This window comes from Danio rerio, chromosome 18, assembly GCF_049306965.1.
Source record: "Danio rerio strain Tuebingen ecotype United States chromosome 18, GRCz12tu, whole genome shotgun sequence".
Taxonomy (NCBI): Eukaryota; Metazoa; Chordata; class Actinopteri; order Cypriniformes; family Danionidae; genus Danio; species Danio rerio.
Genome location: NC_133193.1, coordinates 48,536,537 through 48,555,523, shown reverse-complemented (window position 1 = coordinate 48,555,523; position 18,987 = coordinate 48,536,537). Strand labels below are relative to the sequence as shown.

General features: G+C 37.5%; 1 protein-coding gene across 50 annotated transcripts in view; it reads right to left on the bottom strand.

Moving 5' to 3' along the window:
- kifc3 (kinesin family member C3) overlaps nt 1–18,987 on the bottom strand; it is a 65,935-nt gene that overhangs the window by 3,601 nt on the left and 43,347 nt on the right. For 9 of the 50 annotated variants that reach the window (XM_068214958.2, XM_009293855.4, XM_068214947.2 and 6 more), the window contains 18 exons: nt 17,703–17,842; nt 17,415–17,480; nt 15,338–15,460; nt 14,568–14,846; nt 13,698–13,871; nt 12,372–12,458; nt 10,248–10,395; nt 10,029–10,159; nt 9,838–9,949; nt 8,672–8,853; nt 8,488–8,592; nt 7,017–7,147; nt 5,747–5,870; nt 4,697–4,826; nt 4,384–4,613; nt 2,208–2,363; nt 386–512; nt 184–230 (listed from right to left, as the gene is read on the bottom strand). In XM_068214958.2, coding sequence (XP_068071059.1) covers nt 184–230; nt 386–512; nt 2,208–2,363; nt 4,384–4,613; nt 4,697–4,826; nt 5,747–5,870; nt 7,017–7,147; nt 8,488–8,592; nt 8,672–8,853; nt 9,838–9,949; nt 10,029–10,159; nt 10,248–10,395; nt 12,372–12,458; nt 13,698–13,871; nt 14,568–14,846; nt 15,338–15,460; nt 17,415–17,480; nt 17,703–17,842 — 2,492 coding nt within the window. The remainder of the gene's footprint in view (nt 1–183; nt 231–385; nt 513–2,207; nt 2,364–4,383; nt 4,614–4,696; nt 4,827–5,746; nt 5,871–7,016; nt 7,148–8,487; nt 8,593–8,671; nt 8,854–9,837; nt 9,950–10,028; nt 10,160–10,247; nt 10,396–12,371; nt 12,459–13,697; nt 13,872–14,567; nt 14,847–15,337; nt 15,461–17,414; nt 17,481–17,702; nt 17,843–18,987) is intronic. The other 41 variants (XM_073929655.1, XM_073929658.1, XM_068214948.2 and 38 more) reach the window with 7 other exon arrangements.

Sequence of the window (18,987 nt, the reverse complement as noted above, 5' to 3'; positions counted from 1 at the left end):
CATGATCACTCACACACTTGCGCTCTCTCACACACACACTCACTCGCTCTACCGCTCTCACACACATACACTCACACACACTCAGTGTTAGGCTGTGTTAGATGGGTGGGCATCGACATGTGGGGCACCATGCCATGCTGAGCAGTTCATGCCAAGCGACCAACCACAGAAAACCCCACCTACCTGCCCACCGTCCCCAACCAATGGGCTGCCTCTGTCTACCTGTCTATCTGGAAACCAACCAATTACAGCGTCACAATGCGCAGAACAGAGAATCACAGGACGTGACCTGTACTCAATCAGTGTGTGAGACGTGTATCATTATCAGATCACTGCATCAGAGTTTGAGTAATTGTTAAATGTGTGTGAGAGTGTGTGTGTTCACCTGTGGACAGTTGGCTGTGTGAGCGGCGGCGGGTGGTGGGGGTTTTGGAGGTGGAGGACAGGGTTGATCCTGCACTGCTGGCCCGAGAGATGGGCAGAGGAACAGGGGTCACAGGAGGAGAGTCCAGCTGCAGACACCAAAAATACAAACAATAAAAAATACAATAAAAACATCACAAACTCCAGTGTTTCCCAACCCTGTTCCTGGAGGCACACCAACAGCACATGGATGTCTTGCTTATCTGACCCGCTAACTTCAGGTTTCGGAGGCTCTTCTACTGTTCGGATGAGTTGATTTAGGTGTGCTTGATTAGGAAGAGGTTGAAAATGTGTACTGTTGGTGTGGCTTTAGGAACAGGGTTGGGAAACACTGCCATACTCAATGGATTAAAGAAACTCAATGGATTAAAGAAATAGTTAAATATAGTCTTTGAGGTTCAGTGATTACAATTTTGAACATTTGGTGGCTATAGATGGAGCATCTTAAATCCTTTTTGATCCTACTTTAGACTGAACTGTTGCCCATCTTGCACTTTTAGTCTGTACCTTCCAGATGAGTCTTAGTGCTGATATAGCACAAGCATAACAACCCTTTCCTGAAGTGCCAATTCAATTTAATATACACTCACCGGCCACTTTAATAGGTACACTTGTCCAACTGCTTGTTAACGCAAATTTCTAATCTGCCAATCACATGGCAGCAACTCAATGCATTTAGGCATGTAGACATGATGAAGTCGATCTGCTGCAGTTCAAACCGAGCATCAGAATGGCTGTTGGTGCCAGACAAGCTGGTCTGAGAATTTCAGAAACTGCTGATCTACTGGGATTTTTACGCACAACCATCTCTAGGGTTTACAGAGAATGGTCTGAAAAACAGAAAATGTCCAGTGAGCGGCAGTTCTGTGGATGCAAATGCCTTATTGATTCTTGCCTTGTTGTTGGTTCTAGCTGATAGATAGGCAACAGTAACTTAAATAAGCACTCGTTACAACCGAGCTCTGCAGAAGAGCATCTCTGAACACACAACACATCCAACGCTGAGGCAGATGAGCTACAGCAGCAGAAGACCACACTGGGATATATCTCGATTTCTGCAACATTTAAATGGTAGGGTTAGAATTCAGCGTCAACAACATGACAGCATGGATCTATCCTGCCTTGTATCAACAGTTCAGGCTGGTGGTGGTGGTGTAATGGTGTGGAGGATATTGGCACATTTTGGGGTCATTAGTTGAGCATCGTGTCAACGCCACAGCCTACCTGGGTATTGTTGTTGGCCATGTCTATCCCTTTGTGACCACAGTTTACCCATCTTTTGATGGCTACTTAAAGCAGGATAACATGCCATGTCATAAAGTGTGAATCATCTCAGAACATGACAATGAGTTCACGGTACTCAAATGGCCTCAACAGTCACCAGATCTCAATCCAATAGAGCACCTTTGGGATGTGGTGGGAGATTCGCATCATGGATGTGCAGCCAACAAATCTGCAGCAACTGCATGATGCTATCATGTCAATATGGAATATGTAGGAATATTTCCAGTACCTTGTTGAATCTATGCCACTAAGAATTAAAGCAGTTCTTAAGGCAAAATGGGTCTAATAAAGTGGCCGGTGAGTGTAGATTTTCCTCTTCTTTCTTTTTTTTAGATTTTTCTTTCCTTTTTTTTTTAATTATCATTATTTATTTTACTTGATACACTATGCTGTCAACCTCAACTTTCAGTACTGACCTGTTTAGATGCTTAATTTGTATAAATAAATGCACATCATATATTGTTTGTTGTACAGATGTATATGCGAGCACTGCACGGTACCTCCACGCTGTCGTGTGTTGGTGAGGAGGAGGTGGAGGAGTTTTCTGCTTGTCGGCGTGAGGAGGAAGACGAGGGTCCGATTTCAACAGTGCGAACACGCTGAGCAAACTTCAGAGAGCACACAGACTCACTGATGTTACTCTCTAGAGGAGACACCTGGCAAAMACACACACACACACACACACACACACACACACACACACACACACACACACACACACACACACACACACACACACACACACACACACACACACACACACACACACACACACACACACACACACACACTACAATTTACACATGTACAGCAGAAATGTGATGATCTAGTAACAATGCATTTCTAAGCTACTGTATATAATGAAAGTGTATGTATATTTTACAGCCATAGTATATGCAGTTGAAGTCTGAATTATTAGCCCTACAGTACATTTTCCCCCCAATTTCTGTTTAACGGAGAGAAGATTTATTCAACACATTTCTAAACATAATAATTTTAATAACTTGTTTCTAATAACTGATTTATTTTATCTTTGCCATGATGACAGTACATAATATTTGACAAGATATTTTTCAAGACACTTCTATACAGCATAAAGTGACATTTAACGGCTTAACTAGGTTAATTTAGACAAGCTAGGGTAATTAGGCAAGTTATTGTATAACGATGGTTTTTTCTATGGACAATCGAAAACAAATATTGCTTAAGGGAGCTAATTATATTGACCTTAAAATGGTTTTTAAAAAACAAACAGACTGGTTTTATTCTAGCTGAAATCAAACAAATAAGACTTTCTCCACAAGAAAAAATATTTTTGGTAATACTGTGAAAAATTCCTTGCTCTGTTACAGGAAATATATTAAAAAAAAAAAAAAAAAAACAGGAGGGCTAATATTTGTGGCTTCACCTGTATATATTTCTGGTAACGAAAGTCTGTAAAAATAAACTGCAACTCATCCTAGTGATGTGTGTGATTACAATTTGAGAGCTCAACATAAAATGCCAGCAGAAAACATCGTCAAGCAGAGAGCTTGCTAATATTTCAGTTCAATCATTTTTTATAAATCCAACAACACATTTCTTCAGAATCCAAGGAGATTTGTGAAGAGAATGTGCATAAAACCGCTTAAAATACCTTCCCTGCTCAATCTGTACAAAGTGCAGTCCTGATCCCATAAATTCAATATAATCCACTTTAAATGTGTGGAGATTTAGTCTGAGTGCCATTATAGCCCTGCTAACCCCTCTATTCATAGCATTCACACTCTTAAAGGGGTAGTTCACCAAAAATTTAAACTCTGACATCCTCCTTCACTTGTTCCAAATCTGAGTGTCCTTCTTCTGTTGAACACAAAAGAAGATATAGAGAAGAATTGTGCCATTAACTTGAATAGTATTTTGTAGGGATGTCCAGATCCGATCACATGATCGGAAATTGGGTCCGATCACGCGGTTTCAGACTTCATCGGAATCAGATGTTACCTCCCGATCAGGACTTAAATATTCTCATTATTTTTGAACACATCTATAGTTATGCGGTGGCACAGAGTTAGATCTCTTTCTTGACTTCACACAGAAACAGCAACGCGTGCAACATGACATCACTTGGTTGCAGAGATGTTATTGGTTAAATGCCGGCACAGCAGAACATGAAAGCAGCTTGAAGCGGATAGCGCGAGTATGTCTGCGCTCTAGAGGTATTATAAAGTTGATGATGACAACATTGTCATAGCAAATTGTGAAATATACTTGGGATTGCCTGTCGGGAATTTTAAGTTGAGGTGCTATTTGTGTTTATATTCGATTATTTTTATATTTACTGTTGCACTAAAGTCCATTTATTTATTTATGCATTTTTTTGGAGTGGGTGCTGTGCCCCAGTTGAGCTTTATGTCTAGCAACGCCTCTGCACTAGCTTATAGATATCCTTAAGACTAACATAATGATACTAAGATCTAAACATTGTTTTAATTTCACTGAACCTTTAAGTAATTTAGACTGCTCAATGAAATACTGCAGTAGATGCTGCATCGCAACATTTGGAACTTCGTGCTTGTATTCCCATTTTTGTTTTCTTCTTTGGAGGACTGATTATTAGTTTGTGGCTTGAAATAACTGACTCTTGACAGGTGTGTGCGGTCGTTTTTCTGTAAATGTGTGATTAATCGTTCAGACCTGCACCATCATGAGTGTTTTGCTGTCTCCGCTGAGCGAGTCCTGCAGCAGGTACGTGAGACGCGAGTTCCTGAAGGGCACGTGTGAGTGTTTGGAACGCAGCGAGTTGATGACGTCTCCCAGCGCCGACAGAGATTTGTTGATGCACTGAGCTTCTCGCAGACGACTGCCCTCAGCACCGGATTTGGCAATGCGCTCAGAACCAGCCAGATCCACCAGATTCAGCTTACCTGAGGATAGAGAGGAAAGGAGTGGTGCATCAAATATTGTATTTTGAGCTGTTTTTAAGAGTGTGCGAGTGTAGTGTGTGTACCTGAGGTGCGGTGGCCTGTTGAAGAGTTGAATCCCGCCACTGTGATGATGAGGAGGGCATGAGAGCGAGAGCTGTGCTCGTTCAGATTAGTGCACGCTGTTGCCCTGTTCATGTGACCCAAATCAAACACCTGCAGGGTCAGAGGTCAGCGAGTAGATATATAAGTAAACTGAAGTGAGTTTATGTTGGTCTATATAATAACAGGACATTAAATCACAAAACAAACCTAATCAAAACCCTTAACTGTATCATTACTCTGTAACAAAAACACCTTGAATTAAATGCAATTATTCTTATTTAGAATCATTTGAAGGATATTTTAGGTGTGAAATGTTTTCTTCTTAGTTAACCCTGCTGAAAAATCCAGCTTAAACCAGCCTAGGATGGTTGGTTGGTTTTAGTTGGTTGACCAGCCTGGTTTTAGAGGGGTTTTGGCCATTTCCAGGCTGGTCTCCAGCCATTTCCAGCCTGGTCTTAGCTGGTCAGGCTGGGAGATGACCAGCTAAAACCAGCTTGATCAGCCTATGCCAGCCTAAACCAGCTATGTCCATTATAAACCAGGCTGGTTAAGTTGGTCTAAGCTGGTTTTAGCAGGTCGTTTTCCAGCCTGACCAGCTAAGACCAGGCTGAAAAGGGCTGGAAACCAGCCTGGAAATGGCCAAAACCCCTCTAAAACCAGGCTGGTCGACCAGCTAAAACCAGCCAACCAATCAGACCTGATAAAAAGGTCCAAACATACTTGCTAGTGTGTACCTTGCTGTCTCTTGTTTTATTCTTACATTTGTGAATATATTTGGATTAAAACATTGCTATAGAGCAGAAGTGGGCAAACTCTGTCCTGGAGGGCCGGTGTCCTGCACAGTTCAGCTCCAACTCTAATCAAACACACCTGCTTATAGATTTCTAGTGATCTTGAAGACACTGATTAGCATGTTCAGGTGTGTTTGATTAGTGTTGCAGCTAAACTATGCAGGACACCGGCCCTCCAGGACAGAGTTTGCCCACTTCTGCTCTAGAGGATAGCGTGACGTCAGGTTTTCATGTGGTCACCTTATTAATGTCCTCCACGCTTTCGACTGTGAACTCTGAGAGTCCTGGCACATACAGCTGTCCACTGCCGTCCGGACACATCTTTATATCCAGCTTTTCATTAGGATTGTCACCCAGCAGGTTCCTGTTTGGAATCAGATAAACAAAAAAAGCATTTATCAACTTTATCTGTTCGTGCAAAAGAAGTGACATAAAAGTGGGGCACAGATTAAAACCATAGAAATCAAAGGCAAACCAAATCAGAACCTTCACATCTGTTAGGGTTATGCAATAAAGCAGGAGGCAGGATGAGGGAAAAGTGCATGACAGGATGAGAGTCAGACTGAGTCAGGGGATCTGGAAGCGTGACGTGTGATCTGTTTATGTCTTACAGATGGTCTGAGAGATTTTAAATCTAATCTGATTTTACATAACTGATGACCAGTAGAATTTAACACGCAAGCAAAAAAAAACAAAAAAACAGTGACACTGGGAGAATTATATAAAGGAGCTGAATCTGCTGAAGTAAAGCATTTATAGCTGTTGCATCATCAACATCATCATCATCATCATCATCATATTTCTTTGTGACATCATATGGCGTAGTTTTAGTCGTATTTTCATCATTTGTGAACACATAGAACATTAAATACAGTTTTTAATACTGTAAGGGGTCAGTTTAGGATTGGGGTGGGTGCAGACATTAATAAAACACAATGAGAGTCTTGAATGTATTGCCATATCCGCTTCTGACTATTTAATGGCAAAACCAGATCAAATTTACAACATTGTAAAAATATCATTTTTCTAAAATAATAAAAAAATATAAAAATAAAAAAGACATCAAAAGCAATAAATAATACAAAAGCTAAAAATTTAAATATATATATATATATACACACGTTGAACATTTTGGTTTGTTGGAATATTGACATTTTGGGGGAAATTCTCCTTTCAGTAAATGTATATGAGTGAGTCTTGTGTCTAATAAAACACAATGAGTGGAACAAACAAACTTAATATCTCATCATAAACTATAGTCAAAAATGTAATGACCATTAACTTGGCCTGAGAACCAGAATTGAGAACCACTGCTCTAGGGAAATGTTATCACACAAGAAATATTGTCATTGCAGTACTCAAAAACAAAAACAACATTGCATATTTTTCCAATATTGTGCAGTCCTAGTCTGGAACTAGGAACATGTTGTCGTGAAACCTGTGCGTGTATGTGGGCCTGTAGATGGAAACATCTTGATTGTGTGGTTCTTTATGAGTGTCTTTTTCTCACCGGAGTGTCTCGTTGTAGATTTCCACCATGCTGACGGTGATCTTATAGTCCCAGTCTGGCTTCTTCTCAGACACTTCAGAGAAGAGCAGCCGCAGAGCACGCTGGTTAATGCCCGGATCCTCAGGGATGCCCTACAGGACATAATCGTTACAGTTGTATTAGTGTATATATTAAAGATTATTATATTGTATCATGTTTATATATAAAGCTACTCTTGATTAGCTTTAAATTTATAAAAAAAAAAAAAAAAACATAATGATGTTTGAAAGTATGACTAAAAATTATTAGAATTAATTATTTATTGATGTATGCTTTATATTTAATTTTATTATGTGTAAAGATATACATTATATCATATATATATATATATATATATATATATATATATATATATATATATATATATATATATATATATATATATATATATATATATATATATATGTATAATAATATAATAATATTACTATTGACTAGATCTAAATGTAGTAAAAACTACAAAAACTGTTTAAAAGTATAATTATAAACTATTGGAATTGATTATTTGGTATTTAATCAATGAATGCTTTATATATAATTTTATAATAGGTAATGCTTATTATATTATATCATGTTTATATGTTAAGCTACTCTTGACGAGATTTACATTTAGAAAAAATTACATTATGATTTTTGAAAATGTAACCATAGACTATTGAAATTAATTATTTGGTATCTATGAATGCTTTATAAATAATTTTATTATTATTTTATTGATTATTATGGTAATTTTTATTTTATTATCATATTATATCATGTATAAAAAAATATATACTCTTGACAAGCTTTAAAAAAGAAACTACATTATGTTTAAAAAGTATCACTATTGGAATTAATTATTATGTATTGAAATTAAATATTTGGTATTAATTTGAACTATTATAATTTTTTTTCTAAAGATGACATGTAACAGCGTTATAAATATTATTAAATGAAAAAGCAAGTCTATCAATACCCAACATTTACACAATACATTAGTACATTTTTTAGCAAGTATTACAATGAAAACAATAAACAATGACAGTAAAGATAAATAATAATGCAGATTATATTTTGAATACATCCTGTTCTGTGACCTCTCTATTCATCATCACTAATATAAAATTATAAAAGAGTACTATTTTCAATAACAATAATTAATCTTATAATAAATTATCAGCATGATTTCTGAAGGATTATACTTTATACAGCATTTCATTTATTTACATTTTTAATTGTATTCAAACACAAAAACACTAATTTTAACCAAATTTCACTGCTACTTTCACAGTATTTGTATTCTGCATATTTATAATTCTTACAGACTTTCATTCAAAAACATTGAAAATTCAACTAATTCCTAACCTTTGTGTTTATATGCATACAACACATTTAAAACAGCTCAAATAAAAATGCACAACCATCATTGGTAATAAGCAGTGCAGTTAGATACCTCCATAGTGTAGGTCTTTCCAGAGCCCGTTTGCCCATAAGCAAAGATGCATACGTTAAAGCCATCAATACAGGAAGTAACCAGAGACTGCACTTCCTGGAACACCTGTCCAATCACAAGAGATGCTGAGATATAATGATTGATATAAAAAAAATTAAACTATTTGAGAATTGGTGACACTGACCTCCTCCTGAGTGGCCTGAGTGGTGAAAACTTTGTCGAGTTCAAAGGTCATGAGTTTGCCCTTGTTGGACAAGTAGAGAACAGCGTCATCCTCTGGGTCAAAGGTCACAAGGTTTTTGGTGTCAGCAGCATCGGCTTCTCCAGCACACACTGGACGTACTCGACACAGCACACGAATGTTTCCTGAAAAAAAAAAAAAAGCTTTAGTCTTTATAAAATCACAATGAATCCAACTACATAGTTATAATGCTGTGTTCAGACCAGACACGGAACACACGGATAAATCGCGCTATTCGCACATAAATTGTCGCGTGAACATTTGAGTTTACTCGCTTCATTCGCGCGTCAAACCCCGCTTCAGTCAGGCGTGAAATCCGCTTCAGAACAGACGCAGATTCGCGTGATGGGCAGGGCTTCTGTCTGCCCGGTGACTGTAGCTTCGTTGCTAAACGGCTAACATGGATTTTATAAAGAAAATAACAGTGTTTATGTACTTTACGAAGGCTGAAAAACAGCGTCAATACGTATAGGACCGTGTCTGAGTCCACTACATCCTTTCAGAGGTGCATCCAGCTCTGTGAGCTTATGAACTCCTCTAGAAAACTGAACCTGGATGACGGAGGCTTTTAGCAGTGCTTCTGACTGAGCCAAGCCCAGTTTGATGACTTGTTGTTGGTGTCGCCTAAAGGATTTCCCCCGGGACACCATCAATAGGTTCTACGTCACAATCACGCCCTCACAAGAGCAAGCTTCTGATTGGTTAACGCGGCGCGAATGTCCGCTGAAGTTCAGATTTTCGAACTCGAGAGATTCGCGCGAAACGCTCAATTCGCCTCACGCGTATCGCGCTATTCGCACAGCATCATTCGCGCAATTCGAGCGTATCGCGCCGCAGGATGTCTATTTGCACGTTTGCATTGACTTAACATGTAAATCACTCGTGCTTGATGCGCGTTCCGCGTCTGATGTGAACGCAGCATCAGGGATGCAAACTGTGAATAATAATCTCTTAAAGGCAGGGTTCAATGCTAAGGATTTTTTCTACTGGCCTTAAACAAAAACTAAATTAAAAACAAAAACTATCATTCATGAGTGTTTGAACCAGCTCACACCCCTAATGCTCGCATTTTCACAATTATACATGTTCCAGATGCTTTGCGGTCTCACCTTTGAGGCGCACCAGTTCATTGTGGCATTTCTTCCTCAGGTTCATCTCCCGCTTATATTTGCGCAGCAGCTCTTGGTTCGCGCTGCTGACCTCTCCGATCACCTGGCAGATCTGTAATCATATATAAAGCTGTTTTAGCTGTCGTGCTGCAGTCAGGCTGATGTGTTTGAATATCTGGATGTGATTTGACCTCCTGCTTGGCCTCAGCGATGGCCTTCTCCAGCATGTATGGGAAGTCCTGCACTTGTCTCTTGAGACAGTTGTAGTCACAGGTGAGGGTTCTCAGGGCCGGCTGGAGGGTCAGAAGGTTCATCCGCACACCTGCACATAAAGACATAAAGCCATTTAATAGCGAGAAAGCTTTCTTTAATCTGTATATTAAACATTTATAATTAAACAGTGTCTTTACCTGCAAGGTTTTCATGGACGGCCTTCATCTCACTCTCAGCTCTGATGAAAGCCTCCTCGATAACGCGGTTCTTCTCCTCCTCCAGACTCTGCATCTCTGCCTCCAGCTGCCCCTGAGCCCTCTCCATCTCACCCTCATACATCAGGATCTAACACACAAACACACAACAAATCTGTCACTGAGATACATTTACGAAATTTTTAAACTTGCTACAAGCTATGCTTGTATGATATTCAAACAGCATAGTGCATAAATTTACCATTCTGTATTAATTATTCGATAAAAATTAAGCATAGCCTGTCTGCGCTGACACTTCCATAAATTTTATAACAGGATTTTAACACACTTTTGGAATTTTTTTTTTGTTAGTTTTAATAACTCATCTCTAATAACTGATTTATTTTATCTTTGCCATGATGACAGTTAATAATATTTGACTAGATATTTTTCAAGACACTTCTATACAGCTTAAAGTGACATTTAAAGGCTTAACTAGGTTAATTAGGTTAACTAGGCAGGATAGGGTAATTAGGCAAGTTATTGTATAACAATGGTTTGTTCTGTAGACTATTGAAAAATATAGCTTACATGGGCTAATAATATTGACCTTAATTTTTTTTTTTTTTTAATTAAAATTTTTTTTTTATTCTAGTCGAAATAAAACAAATAAGACTTCCTCCAGAAGAAAAAATATTATCAGACATACTGTGAAAAATTCCTTGTTCTGTTAAACATCATTTGGAAAATATATAAAAAAAAAAAATTCAAAGGGGGCTAACAATTTTGACTTTAACTGTGTGTGCTTTTATATATATATATATATATATATATATATATATATATATATATATATATATATATATATATATATATATTATTTTTTCAATTTTATATATATATTTTTTTCTAATTTTCCCCAAAAGTATTATTCATTTATTTTTTTGTTCATTCATTTTCTTGTCAGCTTAGTCCCTTTATTAATCCAGGGTCGCCACAGCGGAATTCATCGCTAACTTATCCAGCATGTTTTTACGCATCGGATACCCATCTCTGGGAAATCCAAAAGTATTAATTATATCTTAAAAAAAAAAAGAAACTGATTAATCTATAAAATGTAAATAAAAACTGTAAATCATAGAAGTTACTATGCAATTAATTTAGTACTCAAGTAGTGCAAAAAAGACCACTATTTATACTAAACTATCACAATTATATGCTGAAATATATTGACTATTATATATCACATTACCATTCAGTTCTCTAAAACAAATAATGACAATTATTCAAGAGAATTTGAAAATGTTAAATAATAATTTTTTGTTTTCCCTTGTAGCAGCAAATAACGATGACTGGCAGTTTGGATTTAAACGAAACTAACTTTTTAGTTTCTAGTACACTGAAATCGGGAGCAAACACAGAGTTAGTTACTATAGATACAGGCGTGTTCTCAGTATTGCTAAGCATCATAGGAATTTTGCTTTAAAGCTGAACAATATATTTAAATGTCAAAGTAATTTTAGATTATGACTAAAACCAATTTAACAACTAAAGTACAACAACTGCAACCGGACACATTTATTTTATGCATACACAAATAGTGAATAGGGACATCAATATTTATAGCATACTATCACTATTATATGCTTAAACATATTGACTACTAAATAATATCACCATTCATAGAATTCAAAAATTCATAATGGTCAATCACTACTTCTCACCTAATTGCTAAATAAACACACAGATTTAATGTAGACATCTATACTGGCTTGAGTGATTTGTTAGACTGATCTAATGCAATGTTAGCCAGGAGAAAGAGGAGCTGTGGGGTGGATGGGGAGGCTGTTGGTCACATGGAAAGGGCATGTGGGGTCACACACCATCAGTACAAGTACAGAACACAACAGGGGTGACATCAATACTGCACTAAATATAATAATTATGACCCTGAGGGGCATGTGAGCGAGTTACTCTGCAAAGTTTCAGGGTTTTGTAGGTCAAAAATGAGCATCAGCCAACATGAATTAACATTTGTGAGATAATATAAAAAATAAAATTGATTTCATGTAATCTGACCCATGATACATTTTTGACCTCTGACCCCTGCAGAGTAACCTGGCCAACCTTTGAGAGCCTGAGAGTGACCTCTGTGTTTCCCCCACCCACCGCCTTGGAGAGCAGACCGTAGAGACGAGCACGATCCGTCCTCAGCTGCAGCGTACGAGGAGAAAGAGAGCGTCATCCTGCTCTGATACAACACCTCCTTTACAGAGGTATTCGAGTCTATGATTTTTATCATGCTCAAAATACTGACAGGAAATACTGAAATGCTGATGTGTAGGTAAATTTACAGCATAATGTAAAATACATTTTTACATTAATAAAAATAGTTTATTGCAACATACAGCCAAATAACATGCGTCCTTATAATTATAGGTATCAAATTCTACATAATTTTAGGCATCAAAATATGTGAAATAACGTGAAATATAATATTCATTTATTCCTTCATTTTCTTGTCGGCTTAGTCCCTTTTTTCATCCGGGGTCGCCACAGCGGAATGAACCGCCAACTTATCCAGCACATTTTTACGCAGTGGATGCCCTTCCAGCCGCAACCCATCTCTGGGAAACATCCACACACACTTTCACACACACACTACGTACAATTTAACTTGTCTTTAACTGTGGGGGAAACCGGAGCACCCGGAGGAAACCCACGCGAACACAGGGAGAACATTAAAACTCCACACAGAAATGCCAACTAAGCCGAGGATCGAACCAGCGACCCAGCGACCTTTTTGATGTGAGGCGACAGCACTACCTTGTGAACCACTGCGTCACCGAAATATTATCTGTCTAAAAAAATGTATTAAAAGTGGGACTGTAATATTAAGCATTATAGAACGTAATTGTGTAGCTGTTTCCAAAATAAAGAGAATTTTAAATGCTAATTAATATGAACTAAACTGCTCATTTCGTGCATAAATTCATAAAAAAACTGTAATGTAAAAATATTACTTAATATACAATTCCAGTTTAATATCCCATTCACACAATCCTCAACAATTAAACGAAAAAATACAGAAAACAAAACTATTGAGACCTTTAAAACTAACCTTCTTTTTTATGTTGAGAAAATGCGTTATCAGAGTTTATTATTGTTATTGCAACAAATGACCAAATAACATTCATTCATTTTCTTTTCGGCTTAGTCCCTTTTATAAACTCTGCTGGGACACCAGCCCACCAGGACCAAGATTGGTGACCCCTGGCTTAAAGCATCAGAATCGGTACTCGGTATCTGCTGATCACCATGACAAGGAATTGGTACTCATATCGGCTGCAAAAATGCTAGCATCCCTAGGTTTATAATATTTAAACTTTTAAAATGTAAATTTTTTTTTATTTATCACCATGATCATCCAGGACAAGGTCAGTGCAGTGATACCTGCTGTCGGAGCTGACTGCTGGTTCTCTGGGAGTCGTGGAGCTGCTGTTCCAGCTCCCGCAGCAGCTGTCTCTGCACACTCAGCTGCTCCTGCAGGGCCGTGTTACGAGCCTGAGCCTCCATCAGAGCCTGCTTGCACTGAGCCGACTCCACTTCAACCGTCTTCGTCACATACTGCAGGAAGGAGCAAACAAACAAACACTTTAACCCTTGTGTGCTGCTGATGACGTTTCATTCCACTCTATTTTAGATTTTATTTTTAGATTTTAAGTCTAAATTTGGGCACAATTATTTTTGCGTTTTGGCAAATGGAATGATTTTTGGTGGCAAATCTTAATTTGACACACGTTTTAGGAAAATGTTTTAAAAATTGTCAAAAATTCAATACATTTTGGTCATATTAACTAATCTTTGGTTATTTTCAGGGCTGTTTTTGCCTCATTGACTTATATTATAATGACATTTTTTGATTCCATTGCCTTATAATGATGCATTCTTCATTGTTGCTCGTTTTCCCTGCTGGGTATTTTTTTACTGTTGATCATAAGTTGCCAGCATTAACCATTTAGACTTTTTAACCCTTTTGCCTGTGCAAAAAAAAAGGAGAAGAATCGCCACTTCAAACAAGAAGCAAAATGCTTAGACTTTGATTGAAAATTACCAAAACAACCTTTTACCCCCAGTGGACTAACCTAACTTTTTTAGCATGAATTAATTGTTAATTAAAGATTAACAATGTGTGCTAGCACAATAAACATTGTAAATTTGGATTTCACACGCACTTTAAGACATCCTCATGACATTTGTGACTAATACAGCCTCTATAATGCACAGGCTTTGAAATGACTATCAATATCATTATTATGTCACCTTGACCTGTGGCACTGTAGTGTGTCGACGCAGTGTGTCCTCGTCGTCACAGAGCCGTGTGTTCAGCTGCTCGTCGTTTAGGCTTCGGTGTCCTGATGCTTCCTCCAGCTGCTCCTGGAGCTCATGTCTGCGCTGCGCCGCCTCCTCCAGCTGCTGCTGAAGCTCCTCTACTACAGCACTCCTGTCCTGCAGCTGCATCTCCAGCGCAGCCAGACGCCGCTCGCGCTCACGCCACTGCTCATCCTTACGGCACAGCTCTCCCCGCAGGACCTCAACATCCTGACACACACAGAGAACAAAAAACACCATACTATTGCTACAGCTTTATGCGCACAAAGGTTAATACAATCGCTAAATAAACTGGCAACTTATTTTAACATCAAATTGGTATCTGTTTAATTTGAACGTCTGACCCTTAAACTGTAGTGACCCATTATAAATCTTTGTGGATCACTAGTGGGGGTCGTGACTCCCAGATTGGGAACTACTGCTCTTAGTGGTAGACCAGACTCAGCACACTGGGCATGATCAGACCAATCAGAAGAAGGGAGGCTATCAAAATGGGAGGGTTTAGAAAGACCGCTTCCTTAAACCAACTATTTAAACAACAGACAAAGTGAGAAAACCACAGACGCTGCAGTGCATATTATGATTATGGTTTTAAGCCTTGGATGGATGTAAAGCTGTACTGCAATTTTTGTAAACAATATTAGTATAATATGGTCACTTCAGTACAACAGAAGTAAGCCATCGTGTGTGTTTGTGTTTACCTGGCTGTGAGGGCAGCGGGCAGCAGAGCAGCTGGTCTGTGTGTGACTGGTCTTCAGCTCCTGTTTGAGCCGCTGGTTCTCACTCTCCAGCACCTCCAGCTGTTTCTCCAGATCTGTCGCCCCCTGGACACACAGAGAATGAATCAGTTTTCTGAATGAGGCCTTACAATAGAGCCAAAAAATTGTAAAGCTCAAAAAAGATAACACATTCTGATCAGCTAATAAGAGCACATGTTCATCAAAGTAATGATAGGCATACAAAAATATATATGTGCACAGCAGAAACATCTACATGAAAGATTTTAAAAGGGTTATAAACCGCATTTATGTATTTATTCGTTAATTTATTTGTTCGCTTAATCGTGTGTTTGTTCATACATTTGTTCGTTCTTTCATTTGTTCATTTATTCATTCATTGGTTAGTTGGTTCATTCATTCATTCATTCATTCATTCATTCGTTCATTCATTCGTTTGTTCATTCTTTTATTCATTCGTTCATCCATTTGTTTGTTTGTCCGTTCGTTCGTTCATTCATTCAATCACTGATTCATTTGTTAGTTAATTTGTTCGTTCATTCATTCCTTTTATTAATTTGTTCGTTCATTTATTGATTTGTTCGTACATTTATTCGTTGGTCCGTTCAATCATTCATTAATTGATTTGTTCATTCATTGATTAGTTGGTTCATTCATTCATTCATTCATTCATTCATTCATTCGTTTATTTATTTGTTTGTTCATTCTTTTATTCATTCGTTCATCCATTTGTTTGTTTGTCCGTTCGTTCGTTTATTCATTCAATCACTGAATCATTTGTTAGTTAATTTGTTCGTTCATTCATTCCTTTTATTAATTTGTTCGTTCATTTATTGATTTGTTCGTACATTTATTCGTTGGTCCGTTCATTCGTTCGTTCAATCATTCATTAATTGATTTGTTCATTCATTCATTAGTTTGTTTGTTCGTTTGTTCATTCGCTCGTTTGTTAATTTGTTAATTTGTTCATTCATTTGTTGGTCTATTCGTTCATTCATTTATCCATTCATTCGTTAATTTATCCGTTCACTCATTCATTCGTTCATTAATTTGTTCATTCATTGGTCTATTTGTTGGTCCATTTATTAGTGCATTCGTTGGTCCATTCAGTCATTCATTTGTTTGCTTTTTCATTTGTTCGTTCGTTCGTTCATTCATTCATTCATTCATTCATTCCCTGAGGTTTATACCCGTTTTACACAAAAACATCATTAGAAGCAATGGGCTCTTCTATAACAATTTAACAAAGCACGGTTTACATTTAAGGCACATTCAAGAATCTGCGGTAAACACCTACTGTTATGATTATATATTAAAGTTTTCTAAATGAATATATTGTAAGATATAATTGATATAAGAGCCAAGCTGAACTTTCAGCATCATCACTCTAGTCTTACTAATTTATTAGAATATAATGCTTTCCTTATAAACACCCTTATTATTACATTTCCATCATTTAACATTTTTATCCAAATGAGAATGAGGCTTTATGAATTTTCAGCTTACTTATAGGGACACATTTCACAGTTTAAAGCAATCACCCTCAAGTGGTCCCACACCTTTTTTTTTTTTTGCTGTTGAACACAGACATATTTGAAACAATGTCGGGAACAGATTTACTTTCATAGTATTTGGTTTCCATAGACTTCCCATTGACTTTCATAGTAGAAAAAAATAAATACTATGGATGTCAGTGTCTACCAGGGTACAACATTTTTCAAAATATCTTCTTTTATGTTCAACATTAGGAAGAAACTCAAACCGGTTTGTGACAAGTGACGGGTGAGTAAATGATGACAGAATTTTCAGTTTTGGTTGTACACCCACACCCATCTCAAACTTGAGATCAGTCCTGGTTATAAATCTTAATGCGTAAGAAAAACATTCCTCTGCTATCATCAAAAGCAGGCCGCTAGGTTAACAACAGTCTCCCTCCCATCATAAAAACTGAATTAGATGAGTGTAAATGAGCATGAACACATGAGAAATCAATGGAAATGTGTAGTATGACAATAATATTTCTCCAGTTTCATCCACTCACCAGCTCAGAGCGCAGTCTTTCCACCTCCTGTGTCTGATCCACTAGTTTCTCCTCCAGCTCTTTGACCTGCAACACCACAAACATACAACATTATTGAGTCAGATTCCTTCACAAAAATGAGTCAGCAAGTTTCACGCATCCACCCTCACAAGGCATCGATCTGCTGGAATCAGACCAGACAGAAACAATAAATATTGATGCATTAAAGGTCACTACACGCGTCGGCTGAGGAATGTAAATGATCTTTTGCTGGAAAGCGGAGCTGCTGTCTGCATGTGGGTCACGTACCTGTGTGCGCAGTCCTGTAATGACCGCGAGCTGCTCCCCCTCTACTTTCTGCAGTCGCTCCGGTGAGTGAACTTTACTCACTTGTAGAGCGCTGGGAAAATCCACAGGCCGCTGAGTTAAAGCAGTAGAGCTCCTTACACCTATACATACAAACACACAGACAGACTTAATGCCATGAAAACAGCCTTTGTTTTTAGTCCATAAGATAAGACAAGTTATTTAAGATAACACCATTAGTTCATTTAGGCTGCATTTACACTGCCGATCTTGATGGTCAATTCCGATTTTTGTGATGACCTGCTTACACCATCTTTTAAAAGTGACTCGTATCTGATCGCCTGCATTAACAAAAGCACACGGCATGTGCAATTTCCTGCGCAATGACCAGGAAAAAAAAAAAAAAAAAAAAAGAGCAGGCGCTGACTAACAGCTGATAGTTAAAGAGTGCTCTTTCTCTATTCCTGTATGTAATCTGTTCGCAGCTTTTGACAAGCTGTTTTACCATAGTTTACAACAGGCAGAAAGGTTCTCATTTGTCCATCTTCTTTTGATATATTGGCTTTTTTAAACCTTTAAGCATCTTAATGTAATGTCCATGACGGGATTTATGCACGATGATGTACGCACTAGTTTTATATTAGTTTATATTGGTTATGTGGTGGACATTGCGCTCTCTCGCTCTCGTTAACATGCTTAAATACCTGTGCTATATGACAATATGAAAGCTGTTTAAGTGCTTGTGTATGAGATTTAAGGTTTGGGACTCTGCTGAAGTCTGTTCCGAAAAGAAAATGTCGGACTTGACGTCATTCGCTATGGTTTTTAATGACGCGCGACTCGCATTAAGAGGTAAAAATCCGATCTTACACTGCAGACATGAGAACACAGATCGGATTCATATAGGATAAATTTCCACTTATGAACAAGGCCCAAATCTGATTTGAGTAAATCGGAATCCATGTGACTTGTTCCTGCTTACACATACACGGACCAAAATTTATAAAATGTTTCGGATTATAAGCATACAAACATTTTTACAACTATTACAACTACTAATTAAAAAACAAAAAAATGATGACAACAATAACAGTTGTTATGATAATTAACAACAATTACAAGACAAAATGCTGAATGATTCAATAAACAATAGCAATAAATAATACCAATTATTGTTTATTTATTAATAAGCAAGCATTTAATAATGCTAAAATAATAATAATAATAGTAATTGTTATTATTATTATTAACCACAACAGCAACATGCCGAATCAAAATATAATTAAAT